The 17,675-nt window shown below is 44.5% G+C and overlaps 1 protein-coding gene across 1 annotated transcript in view; it reads right to left on the reverse strand.

The window, feature by feature from the left end:
- Window positions 1-6,592: 6,592 nt before the first annotated feature.
- The window catches only part of LOC144134594 (kelch-like protein 10), a 677,760-nt gene continuing 666,677 nt past the window's right edge, over window positions 6,593-17,675 (reverse strand). The window contains exon 12 of the mRNA XM_077667481.1: window positions 6,593-6,769. Within this exon, the coding sequence (XP_077523607.1) occupies window positions 6,756-6,769 (14 nt within the window). The 3' untranslated portion in view covers window positions 6,593-6,755. The remainder of the gene's footprint in view (window positions 6,770-17,675) is intronic.

Raw genomic sequence — 17,675 nt, forward strand, 5'->3', positions numbered from 1 at the left:
AATAAAGCGCGACCAGTCATTTTGAATCTCCTCGACTTCCGTGAAAAAACGTAAGAACTGCGATCGAGCCATTAATAAAAAAAACACCAAAATCAGCTCAAAATCCAAACACCAAAAAACATAAAACTCATTACCTGCGGACTTTTCTAAACGAGTTAGAGAAACACAGAAATAACTGTGAAAAAGCTCTCAAGAAGAGAGGGAAGAGGGCGCCAAGTTTTAAAACTAATCTATGATAAGCTAGGCGTTGATAGAAAGAAACCAAACTGACTCCGGACTAAGAGACCTCAGACCCTAGAAATACTAATGTTAATTGCAGAAGTGTCCTAAACAAGACCACTGAGTTAAAGGCTCTTCCGATTTTGTATCACCCCTGAAATAGCGGTTTGGCAGAAACTTAGCTTAACATTACAGTTTGACAGTGAGTTCGTTACCACTGGCCACAGTTCGTACCGAAAGGGTCCTGATGGTAGAGGTGGGGTTAGCATTCGGTTTAAGTCATCCCTGCGACTTTAACCAATGCCTGATGTACCCAATGTACCCAATGTCGATGTCAGCGCTGGGAAAATAACGCCCACAGCAAATGGGCCCCAGCTTTTTGAAGCAGATCACCAGATTAAGGGAAGTCGGTTGTCCACAAGAAACGCTGACCACGGTAAGCGAGGCGTTTCTTAACCGCCTGCCACGCAAGGAATCTGACACTACGGGGAAAGAATCTTCGACCAGCTAGAACACCGTTCCTTTACCTTACGTCCATGGCATCACTCACAATATAAAAAGGTCGCCGCAAAACAAGGAGTCAAGTTGGTTTGCTCTGCGCCCGCCAAAGAATACAGAATCGGCCGCCAAGTCAACAACGAAGAGCGAAGGATGAGCTGCGCAGTGAACCACCAGACTAGATGCACAGATTGCGACGAATGTGTTATATACCATTTCCTTGTCGCATGCGGTAAATGTTCTATCGGACAGACAGGCAGATGCGTCAGTGAAGGAGCTAGAGACCACGCAAATTCATTAAGAGAAATTGCCACATCAGGTTTCCTGGCTCTTCATTGCCACCATCCTAAGCTCTCATGCACGGCTAACTTGGACAACATCTCTATCCTCGGAAGAAAAAAAAAGATAGGCTGGCCAGGGAGATCATCGAAGCTGTTGCCATCCATTAAAAAGGACTGCGTAAGCACCACGTCAATTGCACTGTCAACGATAGAAAAAGCGTACCTCCATGATGTTTCCCCTGTCCCATAAACCTGCCAATTTATTCGCCCCGTTTGTTCCTAGAACCCCGTTCGCCATCGTTTTTATGTTTCTATCTTCCACACCATGTTTTAGTTTTTTTAATGGTTTTAACGGGACTCTTGTCTCACCCGAAGACGAGGAAGTTTTTTTACAATTTTCGCAGCCTCATGTCCATATTCATGCTTAAATCTTTTAGCTTTGTTTCGGCTTGTTTTGTTGGCGCTATATTTTTAATTATTAATTTTACTTTTTATTTATTTATTTATTTATTCTTTTAGTTTCGTGTTTTGTTTTTATGACAGGCTTCCGTTATTTCATTGTCTGGTTTATGGCCTAGATCTTATGTTGTGATGGAATGATTTTCGGTTATCTGTTGGTTCTCAGCACATGTGCACACAGATCTGCAACGCGGCCTCAGATTGTCTGGTCTCACTGGTATCGCGTTCCTATTGACGGCTGCTCCGTCATGCTTTCCAAGGTTTTGTTGTTGCATTTGCTTTTGTTGGAGCCCCTTTCGCCATGCGTTTTGCCCTCTCTCCATCCTCCTCTCCGCCTTCACCCATTGCATATATTTCCGCACGTTTCGCGCTTTTTCATTAAAGTTCTTAGTCAGCTCTATGGTCGGCCGTGTTTCAATGTGTCTGTCTACGTTGGTGCGTCCCAAAGTGCAAGCTGGCCCAACGATGGATTCATACCACTGGCCCAGAGAAATGGCATTTATCCGGAAGCCCACCCACTTATCTCTCAGATTCTAACAGGTACAAATCAAACTGACTTAGTATGAATAACCTTTCGCGACATTATTTCAAATTGTATACGGTAAACAGCACTATAAATTCGGATTATTGTTCTGCGTATGCGCATATTTTTGCCGTTTGTTATTGTGAACCGTCAGTGTGTACGACCTGCCTCCGCTGTATGTATACTTTTTTTACGTGGTTTCGTCCTGGCTTCGGGCATTTTCAAGCATTTATCTTTTTTTAGCCTGTGACATATTCTGAACACGTCAAGAGTACCATAGAAAAAACTTACATTCTTACTCCCACTTCTTTCTACTTGCTCATTCGCTTACTACTCGCTCACTAACTCACTTACTTACACTTACTTTTACTTATACTCACATCCTTTCATTAAAAGTTTTCTTACCTACTTACTTAGCTGCTTAACTGCTTACATATTCACCTAATCACTCACTTACATACTAATTAACTTATTTCCTTACCTGCTCCAACAGTGTTTGAACCTGTATTGGCATATGTGCATTGGCCAAAGAAAATATCAGAGCAAGCAGTGCAAATGCGTACAGCACTTCCTCTTCTGCAGTGTCTCATCTTGGGACGCGTGGAGCTCTTTCATTCTCTTACCTGTGGCACATTAACCAGTCCTACATCCCAGCAAATGTCATCTACCTTTGCTCTCCTCGGGCGGCAGTAAACTTGTATGCAGAACCGTGTTTACAGAACGCGACTGTAGGCTTTTGCATGTATATACCCGCGCACTCCTGCTGTGGTTGAGGGATCTAATTCCTGAACTGCAGGGAAATGTGTTCATTGAGCTCTCTTTGATGAGCGCTCTATTAGGTTGTCAGTTCACCCATTAGACCGCGTGGTCCGTACAAAAGAGGAAAACATGCAGCGCAAAAAACGCATGGACGACGGAAGAAAGACAAACACAAGCTCTTGTGTTTGTCTTTCTTCCGTCGTACATGCGTTTTCTGCGCTACATATTTTCTTCTTTTGTGATGAACCAGCAGGCCCAAATTACCACCCTTCATCAGTCCCCACCAAAGCAAGAACCACAAATTGTTTGCGTTACTTAACCACCCTCGCTTTCAACAAGCACGCTGTGGAAACCGTCGCTCAGGTTATCACCCTAGCTAATGGCGCAGAAGACATTATTGACGCGCTTTTGTAGCCCCTGCAGTCGGCAGACGGACATTTCCTATCCAACCAATTGCAATAAACTCCGTTGCCAGCTCGTGCGATTAAACAACCTTCTGCGGTTGCATTTCAATGGAGGCGAAATGCTATAGAGGACGGTGTATTGCGCGATTTCAGCGCATGTTAAAGAACCCCAGGAGGTTTGAATATTCCGGAGCCTTTTATTACGGCGTCCCTAATAGCCTGAGTCCCGTTGGGACGTAAAATACCCATAATCTTGTAAACCCGCTCGGGCTGGGGCTTGGCTGTGAGTTCTAGGTCACCAGAGATTGCCTGGGTGGCTCAGGTATTGTTCCTGCTACTAGCCACCCCAATTGCCCGCTCGCGGAGTCCAGTCGCCATCTGAGTGCCGCCTATCATGAGTGTGCTTTAGCGTCCGGTTCATGCAGAAACTCCTAGCTAAAGCATGGATTTCGTGGGCAATGACGCCTTGCTGAGATGTAATTTTTTTTAGATAGCTTTCTGTTTGCTGTGGGGCCCTCGCTGCAACTTGGTGGCGTGCGGCTCTCTGCGACGCGCTACATGGCCCATAGGAGGCCAACTAGTTCATTATTTTGCTCTCGAAAGACGTGTTACGGTGAGGAGGCGTTCATCCGGCATTCGTCATGTCCGTGTGTCTTCCCCACTCGCTAGCTCCGGGTGTTCCGCATTACTCGCGCTGATCTTAAAAGCAGACGTCAAGCACTAGTTCCTTGCACCTTTAACTTTACCGAAATTATATTGCTGGATCGAGTACAAACAGTTATAATTCAAACACCGAAAGCGACTGTTAATTCGTGTCTCATGCTGGAATTGCTCCTATACGGCCAAACTAGGAAGAATGACTAATCGTCTACGTTTCCGGATCGTTGGCTTGCATGTTAATTACATTATCTTGCCTTGCTTACTCACTTGGTGGGGATAAGTGACCAAGTCGTCAGTATTATTCAATTGCCACCTAACGACAGCAAGAAAGCTAACAATAGATAGTGCGACGCTACCAAAGCAGAACCATTAGTATGTTTTGACGGGTTAGAACATAGACTTTTGCAACGCGCTTTTGACACTGTCTGGTCTCGAGTAGTAACTCTTCTACCAGAAGGTTTCCGTAATAGTAACTACGATAACGTATTGCAATGACTTTAATAATTTATTGCGACTAAAATTTTAGTATTTCTCACAAAGGCCCGTTTGTACTTTAACACAAGTTAACCTTCCCTACGTACCGGTCGGATACAAAACTGTACCGCATCTTTCTCATTCATGGTCACAAATGCTATCATAGCAGCCAAAAGAAGATACTATGCCCATTTCCAAAACCCGTAATTTTCTTTCCCCACAGACATAGATTGAAATGGCATTCATTGCTGCGGTCATCCATCGCAGACATTACGTCAACTGCTTCATCAAAGCACTCACCTCTCATGAAAACCTACACCCCTCAAGTAAAATTCATTTGCAGGGCCATTAAGACACTTAAATTGAAAACACTAATTGTGAGGCCGCAAAAGGCCTGCCCGGTCAGCAGGGCAGTCGAGCGCACCTAACTCATGCCTAAATTTGCTCTATAGAATAAATGTGTAGGACACGAAATACGGGCATGGTGAGATTGTAGTTTATGCAGTCGCTGGGTAGTTATGTAAATTGAAGGAAGTTGTGAATGCGGTACCTTATTCGTAACTAACCAAAATCGGCATCTGTGATCCTCTTCGCTCTCGCTGGATGTGGTCGAGAGAGTAATAATGTTGATGATGGTGACTAATGCAGAGCGTCTTCCATGCTCGACTTGCTCGACCACATTACTCGAACGCAACATGGGGAGAGTGAAATGTTTATTTACACTTGAAAAAGTATTAAAAAGAAAGAAAGAACCAAAAAAATACTTTCACAGTTGACAGCTTCGCAAATAGACCTGACCAAACGAGTTTTCGATTGCCAAACACCAGCCTTTTTTAATCCTTATGTCACCGCCCTCAGTGGGGGCAAGAGCCAATTTGGTGAACTTCCAAACACTATATAAATCAGAGCGTAAGTAAAGGATGTAAGAACAAATAGAAGATACCGGAAAGGAGATTTCTTCTCCATCCAATACTACAAAAGTAATTTCACCCTCCATTAGCTTGGAAGGCACCCTAGCTTTCGCAATCTTGGGCATATTTAATTACTTAATAGAGACAAACACAGTATGCACAGTTGCGCTGAAAGCGGTATCCGAGCGAGGCAGATTTATTGAGTTAGTTTCAGTCATTCAAAAACTTCAGTGACCTGAACGCGGCCATGGTTGCCGCATTTCGACGGAGGCGAAACGTAAAGGGCGCCCCTGTTCTGTGGCCAATGCCAGAGCACGTTAAAGATCCCCAGGTGGTCGAAATTATTCCGGAGACCTCCACTACGGCTCCTCTTTCTCTCATTTCACTCCCACTATCTTCCCTTCTCACGGCGCGGTTCAGGTGTCCACCGTGATTGGAGACGGTCACTGTGCTATATTGTTTTCCTCAAAAATCAATTTTCAACATTCAATATCACATGTACAGTCGCCGTGCGAACACAGCTTGTCCATCTCTTGAGTCTTTAATGCCTGTGAGCCCCATTCAGAATGACGTGCGCCGTGCGCTAAAGAGGGATCATGGCCACCTGTGAAATTGTCTCAGGAACGTACTTGTTGGCGATAAGCCTTCCAGTAACGGTGCAAACGGTAACATCCTCACCCGACTGTGGCGCAGGAACGCAGTCGGATGAAGTTGTTACCGTTTGGGCCATTCCTGGATGGCTTATCGCCAACAAGTTCATTCCTGCGACAATTTCACAGGTGGCCATGATCTAACATCGCATCCGACTGCGGCGCAGTCGAGTCGGGCCACAATGGCGCAGGGCGGACGACCCGTCGCTTTCCGCGTGTGGTAGTGCTTAGGTGCGGAAAATTTGGTTTCAATGAAAAGAAATGAGGCAGTAACTCACATATGTCAGTGGACAACGGAACCACGCCGCAAGTCCAAAGATACAGGAGGTAGTGAAAGAAGAAAAGAAGAAAGAAGTGCAATAGTGGAGATCTCCGGAATGATTTCGATCATCAAGGGATATTTAACGCGCACTTATAATGCACAGCACACAGGCGCATTTTTATTAGCATGGATTAGGAGATCGACAAAAAAAGCTCCCTGCCGGTTTTATGGAATACTGCGCTCCTAGAAGGCGTCCTTATGCACCGTCCTCAGTAGCGGCTGCAACACGTCTCATTGTTGTCCTGTCGAATTTAAAACTCTGTCACTGAGCAAGAACACACACACAAACCGCACACAGACGCAAAAACACGTGGCACTCCATCCGCAAGCAGGGTGCCCCGACTGGCGTGCACGATATCCGCTTTGGAGGCAATCTTGGAGGAAGGTATTGTTAGAGGCGACGGAGTCCAAAATGCAATGGACGTGGTCGAATTTATTAGTGGAGCATTCTTTTCCAGTATTCACGTAAGTGCTCGTCTTCGTTCGGAGTAACGCTGATTGCAAGGAATAGTATGAACATAAGTCAATCATTGTTGGCCGAGGCACCAGTATAATTTCCATAATTTGTACTGCTAAAAAGCGATATGGTTGCTGGTCATATCCACAGCTCTGAAGAGAGAAATAAAAAGTAAAGAAGGTTTTGAAACATATGGACAGAAAAAGCGATAATGATACTTATTGAAAAAGGGCTAATGGCAAGAACATACAGCAAAGGGTTTCAAGCACTTCGTTAAGAATACAGAAACAAGGTTGTTGAAACTAGGTAATATGACATCGCTACTGTGCAATAATGATAGAACAGTTCGTGGTTGCATTGGAACGAGAACCTTGAAATAACTTAAGATTACAAAATAAATTTAAAAACACCTCATTTGTTCGGTGTAGCGAGTGCGTGTATATTGTTATTTTGTTGACGTTTAAAAAGATGCAAAACACTCAAAGAAACATGACATTGTGTTCAGCAGCATAGAAAGCGAGGTGAGATGGTGACCTAAGTTTCGTTTGGAACAGACCTACATAGACAAGACCATAACAGACCTCATCCGCGCTGAATTTTCAGTGCTCCATTCTTGAACCCACAAAGTTGAACAAAGTCGAATATACCATGAAAGTCCACAAACAAAGTTAAAGCGAACACAGTTAAACGGGCAAATGGGGCGCGCCAGAGTTTTGTTATCCCTTGACAAGGTAGAAATTTTTTTTTGTATTCATCGTGTCTGAGCGTCTGCTTGCGTGCTCTTATTTTAACGCCATAGCTTTAGGCTCCCATTGTCGAGAAAATTCCTCTTCGTCGTCGACATTGTGAGACAAAAACCCGGAAAACCAAACTAAGGTACGCCGCAGGTTTCATGACATTGTGGCGTAATAACAACCCACCCACCGGCTGCCTGTGTAGGTCATCGGCTATGGTGCTCGGCTGCTGACCTCGAGGACGCGAGTTCGAAACCGAACGCAGCGGTTCTTTTACGATGCAGGCGAAATGCTAGAGGCCCTTATCCTGTGCGACGCCTGTGGACGTTAAAGAATCCCAAGTGGTCGAAATTTCCGCAGCCCTCCACTACGGCGTCCTTAAGAGCCTGAGTCGCTTTGGGACTTTAAAACCTCCTAAACCTTTACCGCGTCGTAAGGAAGGGATAAAGTGTTATAATTCCTCGAGGACTCAACACGCCAGCACGAGGCCACGCTCCTGCGCAGCGTCCACGTGGTGCCCAGCATCCGAATCTCCCTCAGGTCTGCGCGATGAGAGCCGAGATGAAAAAAGCGTGAGGGGCTGCCTTCGAGCCACGCTGCCAGGAGACCGGTTGCACATTGCTTCTGAAGGCTGTCAAAACAGAGACACCTGGGCCCCGCGGCCCAGGTCATTCGACGCAGTGCCACACAAACCACGCGCTCACGAAGCCTGCCCGTGCCCGCATTCGTACTCCTGAACTCCTAAATTTCCCAAGCCTTGGCATCACGCAAGCGAAGAACAACGGGGCAACGTGAGCCGCCAACAAGCGCGCTGCGAGACACCAAGCTTTGAGCGAGAGCATTTTCTCTGGGAGACCAATTAGAGAGCGGGGAAACTAGACGGATCAGCAAAGTCCTCTCAGCTCAGTAGATTCGCCGAACCTCCTGCGTATTAATTGTCTAGTTTGTTTTACTCTTGTATCATGAAGTGTAAATAAACCAGTTTGCTTTTAATCGAGTTGAATCTGGTCCCTTCATTGCTGACATGGCGCAGCCGACAGGATTAGTAGACTTCTTTGCTCACATGGCGCAGACTACAGGATCTGCAGAGGAACCTCCCGTGCACGAAGAAGGGGCGGACACCTCGGAGTGCACGAGTACGCCGTCGATGAGCTCTGAATTCACATTCATCTGGTCGCCGACGAAATTGACTGACCACCATGTTCTCAGCGCATTGAAAAGCAGCGACTGGCGGACGAGTTGAGAGCCCGTGGGCTGCCGTGCAGCGGCCGAAAGGACGATCTCGTGATTCATCTCTTGGACGCCAACGCTGGTCTCCACGCCCCAGCGGGCACGTCTGACTCAGCGACCAGCCAGGATGAAACAGATGGCGATGACGAAGAAGAAGAGGACTTGAACAAGCTGGCAGCGATTGATATGCAGCGGGCCGATGTTGACAAAATACGACGTCTTCTAGCCCAACAATGACACAAACTGCCGTCACGAACTGATTACGAAACGGTTTCCCAAGTCACGAAGGAGTCGATGCCCATGCCGCGGCAGCGAATTGACGGCTGGCAGATGCCGATTGCGGCGCACCTCCTTAGTCCTAACCGGAAAACGACGCCGCTACAGCTCCCGAGGGCACACAAATCGAAAACGAAGATGCGGCTATGTTCGCTCACGCGCAGCTGCAGAGGACGGAGGCATTGACGAGAATGTCAGCGCCAGCTTCGCCCGTGCTGATTCAGCCTACGAAAATACTGCGTCCACCATTCCCCAGTACAACGGTAGTGCTCAATCAAATGCGCGGATGTGGATCTTGCAAGCGGAGCACGTTGCTGCGTTGGCCCAATTGCCTCCATTAATTACGCTCGCGACAGTGACTGAACAGCACGCGCTGCGCTTGCGAGCCAACTTGAAGGACCCGTATGGCCGCCTCGCTCGATAGAGCTTACGACTCCAAGTGTTTCTGTACACCATTGCTTAGAATTTCGGCCGTAAGCTCTCTGACATCGATTGCGTGTCACCAGCCTCTGTAGATGCACCGCCGCAGAACGTCGTCGACGATGCCGTCATGAAACCTATCAGCCCGAGCACTTTTTCACAGCAGCAACGCTCGGACCACGACCTCCGACGCCTCATCGCGTAATTGGAAGCCAAGGTTCTTTCAACCCCAGCCTCGTTCAAGCGGGGAATGACTTCGTTCTGCGTGCGCAACGATGTCCTCGTTAAGAAGAACTTTGCACCGAACAAAGTCGCTTATCTCTTGGCTGTGCCTGCAAGTCTTCGCGATGAAGTTCTGCAGACTTCGCACGGTATACCTGCGCCGCAAGCCCTGCGCCGCATCCAAGAAAAGTATTACTGGCGTGGACTATTTGCCGATGTCGCACGTTATATGAAAACCTGACAAGACTGTCAGCGAAGGAAGACGCCTCCCACCCGACCAGCGGGATTTCTTAACCACATCGAATCGCCGACAAGGCAGTTCCAGCAGATCGGCATGGATCTGCTTGTCACTTGGAAGGCAAGGATCTGCTTAATACTCTCCCCGAGTCCGCATCTAGAAACAAATGGACCATTGTAGCTACCTATTACCTGACGCTTTGAAATGAGGCAAAAGCCCTGTCCAACAGAATAGCAGCAGAAGTAGACAGATTTTTCATGGAGTGCATTCTTCTTCCACACGCGCCCGAAGTGCTCATTACGGACAGAGGAACAGCTTTCATGGCGGAGCTGACGCAAACCATCCTGCGCTATAGACAAACAAGCCACCAGAGAACGACTGCGTACCATCTGTAGATCAATGAAGCACTTGGAGATGACTATAGCAGACAAGGTTGCCATATAGGTCAGTGCCGAGCACAAGACTTGGCACGTGATCCTGTTTTACGTGGTCTTCTACAACAGCGCGGTGCAAGACACCACGCAGACGACACCTTTTATACTTGTCTATGGCAGGGAGGCCGCGACTGCACTCGACGCTATGCTGCCTCATGTTACCGAAGAAGATAACATCGACGTCGCCGCCTACCTTCAGCGCGCAGAAGAGGCCTGACGATTTGCTTGATTATGACTCAAAGACCAACAGCGTGCCGACGCCCGACGCTACAACCTACGCGGACACCACGCCGAATGCATGCCAGGTGATCGTACATGGGTGTGGACGCCCATTCGCCGCCGCGGACGGAGTGAAAAGCTTCTGCGCCGCTAATTTGGCACGATCAAGCGGCGTTGCGCTTCTGCTTAGAGAAACATTATCGTGCGAAATAGTCGTAGAATACACGACGACAACTGCTGATTACTAAGTGCTCACTCTACGAAGTTCTAACAAACTTTTCTGTGTTATTTACAGACCACCATCTGGTGCCATTAATCACTTCTTTGAATTTCTTGAAATGATTTTTAGCTACGCAACTGATCAGTCTAGAGATATCGTTCTAGGTGGCGATATTAACATAAATATGCTTTCATTGAGTCAATCCCAAAAAGAACTCCAGTATTTAATTGCTGCTAATGGTTTTTTAGCGTAATTACAAAGCCGACACGAGTGACATTAGAAAGTGAATCTTTATTAGATGTATTCACTACAAATGTTGACAGTAATTTAACTGCAGATGTTGTATATACCGACATTAGTGATCATCTTGGAATGGTCATGATTGCTGATAAAGCTGTACATGTTAATTATAAAAGGCAAATAATTTATACACTATCTATAACCAAAAAAAATCTTGAATCCTTTCTTGCTGCGATTAGCCAACAGACCTAGAACCACGTTTTTGAGGAAGATAGTAGTGATACCGCTTACCTTGACTTCATCACTACATTCAAGTCTATATATGATGCACATTTTCTGCTAAGACAGCCATGTCATCAAAAGCACGGAAACCCTGGATAACGTCCGACTTGCTCCAAATGATCAAGCATAAGAACCGATTGTACCCACAGTCTGTACAATCAAATGATGATGAGTTGCTTCGGCAATTCAAAAATTACAGAAATAATCTAACATCAAAACTAAGAATGGCTCGAGACGCCTATTTCACAAATGTATTTTGGAGCCCTGAAGAACAGCGATCGGATGTAATCTGGCGAAAACTAAATTGCTTATTTCAACAAAATACCCGTGATACTTCCGAAAACTTTCAGCATGAAGGTAAACGAATATATGAGACCTGTTTAGCTGATGCTTTCAACAATTTCTTTATCTTACAAGCATCTCAGAGTCAGGTAGAGTGCAGCCAAAATTACATTGAATTCATGAAGGGAAGCAGCTGTCCATCATCGCTTTTCGTTGCGCCCACGAACTATACAGAAGTTTTCTCGTGCATAAGTAATATTAAAAATAGCAAGCCAGTAGATGCAACTGGTCTCCAAATAGCGCCCATTAAACATGTTGTGCACCTAATATGCCCCGCTGTTACTCACATTTACAATCTCATATTATCCACCGCTGTATTTCCAAAGGCACTGCAAATGGCTCGAGTGATACCGGTTTTTAAAAGCGGCGACAAGAATTTGGTTCTTAACTATTGTCCAATTTCTATACTGCCAGTGTTCTCGAAGGGTATAGAAAAATTAATGCATTGTAGGGTACTATCTTTCTTTGAAAAACATAACCTGCTCCTTGACTTTCAGCACGGGTTTCGAAAGAATCGATCCACCGAAACTGCATTACTGACTCAAAAAGAAATCATTATAGATATGTTTCAAAATAAGGATATAGGTGCAGGCATATATATAGATTTTACTAAGGCTTTTGACTTGATAAACCACAGAATTTTACTACATAAACTGGCAAGCTATGGTGTCCGAGGAAAAGCTCACGATCTTATGAAATCGTATTTGTCGAACAGAACACAATATGTTGACTTTAAAGATTCGTTGTCCTCAATACAAAATATTTATGCAGGAGTCCCCCAAGGAAGTATACTGGGACCGCTCTTATTTTTAATCTATATAAATGATATTGTGCAATGTGTAACTGATGGAAAGATTGTATCCTACGCTGATGACACTTCGGTGTTCATAACCGGGAGATCAGAAAGTGACATTGAAGAGAAAGCAACCAAAACACTGAGTGCATTAAATACATGGGCAAAATCAAATTGTTTGAAGATTAATTCTAAAAAGACAAAAATAATATTGTACTTTACAAAAGGAAAGATAATTTTTAGGCCGTTCAAGTCAAGTCAAGAAGTCTTTATTGAGTAACACAAACAAAATGTATACACAGATATTTGGACCGATAGCCAATGAGGCTAGTAAGCGGTCCAATGCAAAATAACATATAGGACAGCAATCACAAACACATTGAAGAAAAACTAACTTTGTAGCCTTGCTTCCATTCCCAAAAAATGTTTCTTGCATGTCAGTTTGAAATTCCTAGCTTGCTTTATTTCAATTGGCAACGAGTTCCAAATTTTCGCTCCTGTAAATTCTATTCGTCTTTCTCCGTACGCATTATGGCAAATTGGAAGGTTAAAATTGCCATTGCTGGCTTGTCTAGTGTTGCGGACGGGAATACTGAATGCACCAAGAGGTAAGGGGTAGTTGGTATTTATAATATTATTAACCATAAGAGCTATTTTGTAATCGCGTAGGGTTGTGAATGACATGATTTGCATTGCGTCAAAAATGTTATTGTTAGAACTATTCGAAGAATGTAATCCCATGGTTTTCAAGGCACGTTTTTGTAGTCTTAGCAATGGTGTTAAATACGTTTTGTATGTGATTCCCCATGATTCACTGCAATAACTGAGATGACTGTGACATAATGAAAAATACAGTGATCTAAGAATAGCAGGTGGAAAGTGCCGCCGTGCCTTAGCCAAGGTAAAACAACCGTACGCAATCTTTTTACACACATTGTGCACCTGTTCCTTCCAAGACAAGTGGCAGTCGAACATGACCCCTAAATATTTAAAAGAAGACACACTATCAATAACATTGTTGTCAACACATATAGAAAAATCACTTGATTCAATACACTTTTGTTTTGAACGAAAAATAACATATTTAGTTTTTCGTGTTCTTAAGCTCTGATATTCTTGAAATTGTAGATTCCATTAAAATCCTTGGCGTTATATTCTCAAAGCATTTGACTTGGAAAGATCATGTTGACTATACCAGATCAAAAGTGTCTTCAGCTGTCGGTGTCATGTTGCGGCTACGCGGTACTCTTCCTGTCAAAGTTAGGCCATTGATATACAACTCATTAGTTCTTTCTCTTTTACAATATTGTTGTACCGTTTGGGGCACTACGGGTGTCACAAATATATCCAAGCTTCACCTTCTTCAAAAAAGTGCTGTAAGATGCATTGCTGGTGTTCCTTATTGTTCCCCCACACATGACTTGTTTTTAAAATATGAAATCCTGCCAATCTATAGTTTAAACAATTACAGACTTTTAATGATATATAAACGCTCTTCACAAAGTGCTGAACATTATATTAGTTATCTGGCAAAACTTGAGAAAAACACGCATATCCTGCAGACTAGACATAAAGAAATTTGGTTAGTGCCGACGCCTAGGGCATATTATACCGAGCAGTCTCTTTCTTATACTGTTCCAGTATTATTAAATAAATTGAACAAAAAATTGTTTGACCCCTTTCAGCATTCAAGTGATGTTATTAAGCGATTTTTTTCTTAGCAAGATTACGTAATATTGCACTCAGTTTAAACCTATACCTGTTATTATTTTTTTTCGTTTCCCCGTGACCAGTTATTTGTTTTTCTAATACCTATGTTTCTGCTGCAATGCATAGCACTGCTTTTTTACAAAGTCTTTTGTTATTTTGTTTCAGTGTTTATTTGGAAAATTGAAAATCTCTGCCTGTGTACTGTACTGGCAAGTTGATAAAGGGGCAGGACCTCTGTCAAGCTTACGAGCTTTTCGTCCTGTCTCCTTCTCTGTACAAGAGAAAATAAAGACAATGACAATAAAGATCATTCGTGGACTTGAACAGCTTTACTGCGAAGTGTCCCCCGACGGAGCGACAGCATCACAGCGATGCCGCGCACGCCTAGAAATTGTACATGTGACACTCTTGAAGCCTTATTATGCGCGCTAAAGGACTCTATGTATGCTAAGGTGGCAGTCTAGGCATGTTGGTGATTCAAGATGGAAATGCACAGCGCAAATGAAAGTGAGGACACAAGGAGGACATATGGAACACACGAGAGCTGACTTGCAGCAGTTTATTCCGAAACTCGGACCGGTATTTATAGCTTAAAAAAACAGGCAGTTATAACACATGCGCAGTAGGTGACATATTCATATGTTGGCGCAAATATAACAGATCCGTCGTCTCAGAGTCGCGGGATATCCTACTCATGTTCTGAGCAGTGTCGCGGAAACCCTTCTCAAGCGCCTGTGCCCAAAAGAGACTCGCACGTCACTACCGCATTCAGCAAAACGGATTGTTGTGATCCCGTGCATACATGGCCTGTCTCATCGCCTAAAAAAGAAATTAAAAGTCGTTTTCTCTGCCCCCGATAAGCTGCAAAAATTGTGAAGACTGTCCAGGCCCCAGTAGTTCGAAGAATCCGAACTGCAAAAAGAAGTACCGAACAAAGTTCGTAGAATGTACGCATTCCATTGTCTACAGCATCCCTTTGAAATGTGGGAAGAGCTATGCAGGACAAAGCGGTAGGTGCTTGAATGACCGTTTCCGAGAACATAACAATAATGTGTCTGAATGGCGAGGAGATTTACTGGACACACACTGCAGGGAATGCAAGAAAAACGGTGAAGATGAAAATGATAGCGATTCAGACGAAGAGTTCGTGTGTCAGCCCGCTGCTCATGTGTGATAATTGTCTGTTTTTTTTCAGCAATAAATACTGGTCCCAGGTTCCAAATAAACTTTTGCAAGTCTGTGCTCGTGTGTTCCATGTCTGCATTGTGTCCTCGTCTTTATTTCGGCTGTACATTTCCATCAGCAATGTTTGCGTTAAGAGTGTTTATTTTTGCCTACATTGATTTTGACTGTAAAACATCGGGTTCATGCTTCTTTACGAAGAGGGTAATGCCGTGAAGCTTTGTAATGTTCATTTGTTAGTGTTGAAGACGCCGGCACGCGGCTTTATTAATTCATTTGTTATGCAAAACGCGACCAGATTTATCTCAAAGGGTCACAGCCAGGTTTATTCTAGAGTGCTCGAGACTGTTGTGGTTTTTCTGTACAGTTATCTCGAAAGTTCTTTGCTTTACACTGTGCACGGGCAGAGCGGCGGGCATTCTGTTCGACGGCCGCCGAGCATGCTTGTAGCTAGGCTCCCTCCGAGTCACGCAGTTCTTTGCGGGCGCAAGTCAGGCCAGATAAAGAGTTTTGTTTTGAAGCCATTTTCGCTGTCTTTTTGATCGCCGGACTGTCGTTATAACCACCTGACAATATATATTTGCAGGTGATTTTACTAACTGACGAAAAAGCATTTCTTCCGATCATTGCTACTTTCCCGCACTTGTCACTGTGCTGTGAAGCAAGCGGCATGCGCAGGAAATTCATTGTCAAGACTTCTGAGTGCTCTCTGTGAAGATCCTCGCGGGAATAAAAAAAAACACTTGTAACGACCACAATCGGCTCCAAATAGCCTCTTTGCAACAGCGCCACTGTGGACATTTTGCGTAGGTTTGAAGGCCGCTCAATCAACTCAGTGTAGGCGGCGACAAAACAACTAGTGAGAAACTGTCGCTCGCCGCTGTTGCACACATCGGTCATTAAAGTAGCTGTCAACACTCGTGATAGCTATATGCTGCCAATATTTTATGTTTCTCAGCATAGATACCACCACCTAGCCCTGGTTTCTCACTCTACTCAGCGAGCGGCCACCTTTTCACGTCACGGTATAGCTGCCAATAGATTCAATGCGGCACCTCGTTCAGATCAGCTCATGAACCAGAAAGTTGATGTTGGCCAACTTCGTGCGCCCGGACGCATGCGATCATCCACCCCACTGTTTGGCCCGTGCGCTGAGTAGCAGGGACGTAAGCCCTGGTATTGTGCTGCAAGTACAACTGCATACAGTGCGCTCTACTAAACGTACCTAACAAGAACTGCAGACAGATCACATACCGTGCACATTCCTTCCCTTTGTCACAGGTGCAAAGACGAATGCATGTCTTTGTACAAAAAATAAGAAACTGTTCCACGACAAAGTAAACATTAAACCGGGGAATGCAAAAGTCAGTTCTCGTATCAGCTACTGATGCAGCAGCTTGTTCAATAGTGCCAACTACTTCGCGCACACCAAGTAAGGTAGAGGGGATTGCGTTTTGCACGCTGAGGATAGAGTGATGAACGCATAGTCAATAAACAGAAGTTTGTGGGATGCGGCTTAGCGGAAAAAAATCTTTCTGAGCGGTGGAGGAAAGCAGAGAATTAGAAAGGTTTGACGCACGACGAGGCATTCTTGCTCCATCGTTTGAAAAACTACCAGATGCCGCATTCGCAAGACAACGCAGAAATAATTTATTTTACGCAAATTGCATACCGCAAGCAATTGTCTATAACCTTATATGTTAGGAAGCGTCTATACACTTTCATTTCGGTCTTGATAGCCTACTATCAGAGAGAAGAGTTTGCGGAACGCGAGTTCTTGGTAAAATGATTATTGTAGCTTCACCTCGCTACCCAGACACCTGATATTATTACCAGAAGATATTTAGGCCATCAGTACCTCTGTACAAAACCAGGGTACAGTCTAGCCAGATGGATTTACAATAAACTTTTTTTGCGAGAAATTGCGTCCCGCAAACTTTTGTGTCTGATAGTGCTTAATTGCATAAAAATCATGGGAAGATTCTCATACGCCTTTTTGAAAATCGTGCTCCCCGTCTATTTTTCCCTCTCGTCCCACCTTGTACTTTTTAGCAGCGCATACAAAAACCGCATTTATAAGTCCATTAGTTTAATTTCTTTTCTATGGATGAGTCATGCTTCTCTGTGTTCGTGGCTGATAGAATATTATTTACTGACACTGCAAAAACGTCCATGAGAGGCGTCACAGCTTCCCAAGCACGCATTTATCGAAACTGTGTACACGTGAAAAGCCATAAAAGGCAATGTAACTATGGCAAAGCACTGTACCAGAGCAACTTTTGCCTTCGTAATCGAAACACGTAGCACACCCTGAACTCTTACATGAACAATTTAAAATAAAAATATCGGTCTCAGGAAAGGAGGCAAATCATAGCACAAGGTCCAAAGTACGTGATGTAAAAAATGCTTATAATTCTTGTGTCAGGAAAATTAAAAACACTGAGAGAAACAACGTACATATATAAGTTTTTCAGGAATACCATCTCCAGTCTAGCACATGAAATGTCTTCATACCC

This window comes from Amblyomma americanum, chromosome 5 (genome assembly GCF_052857255.1).
Source record: "Amblyomma americanum isolate KBUSLIRL-KWMA chromosome 5, ASM5285725v1, whole genome shotgun sequence".
Taxonomy (NCBI): domain Eukaryota; kingdom Metazoa; phylum Arthropoda; class Arachnida; order Ixodida; family Ixodidae; genus Amblyomma; species Amblyomma americanum.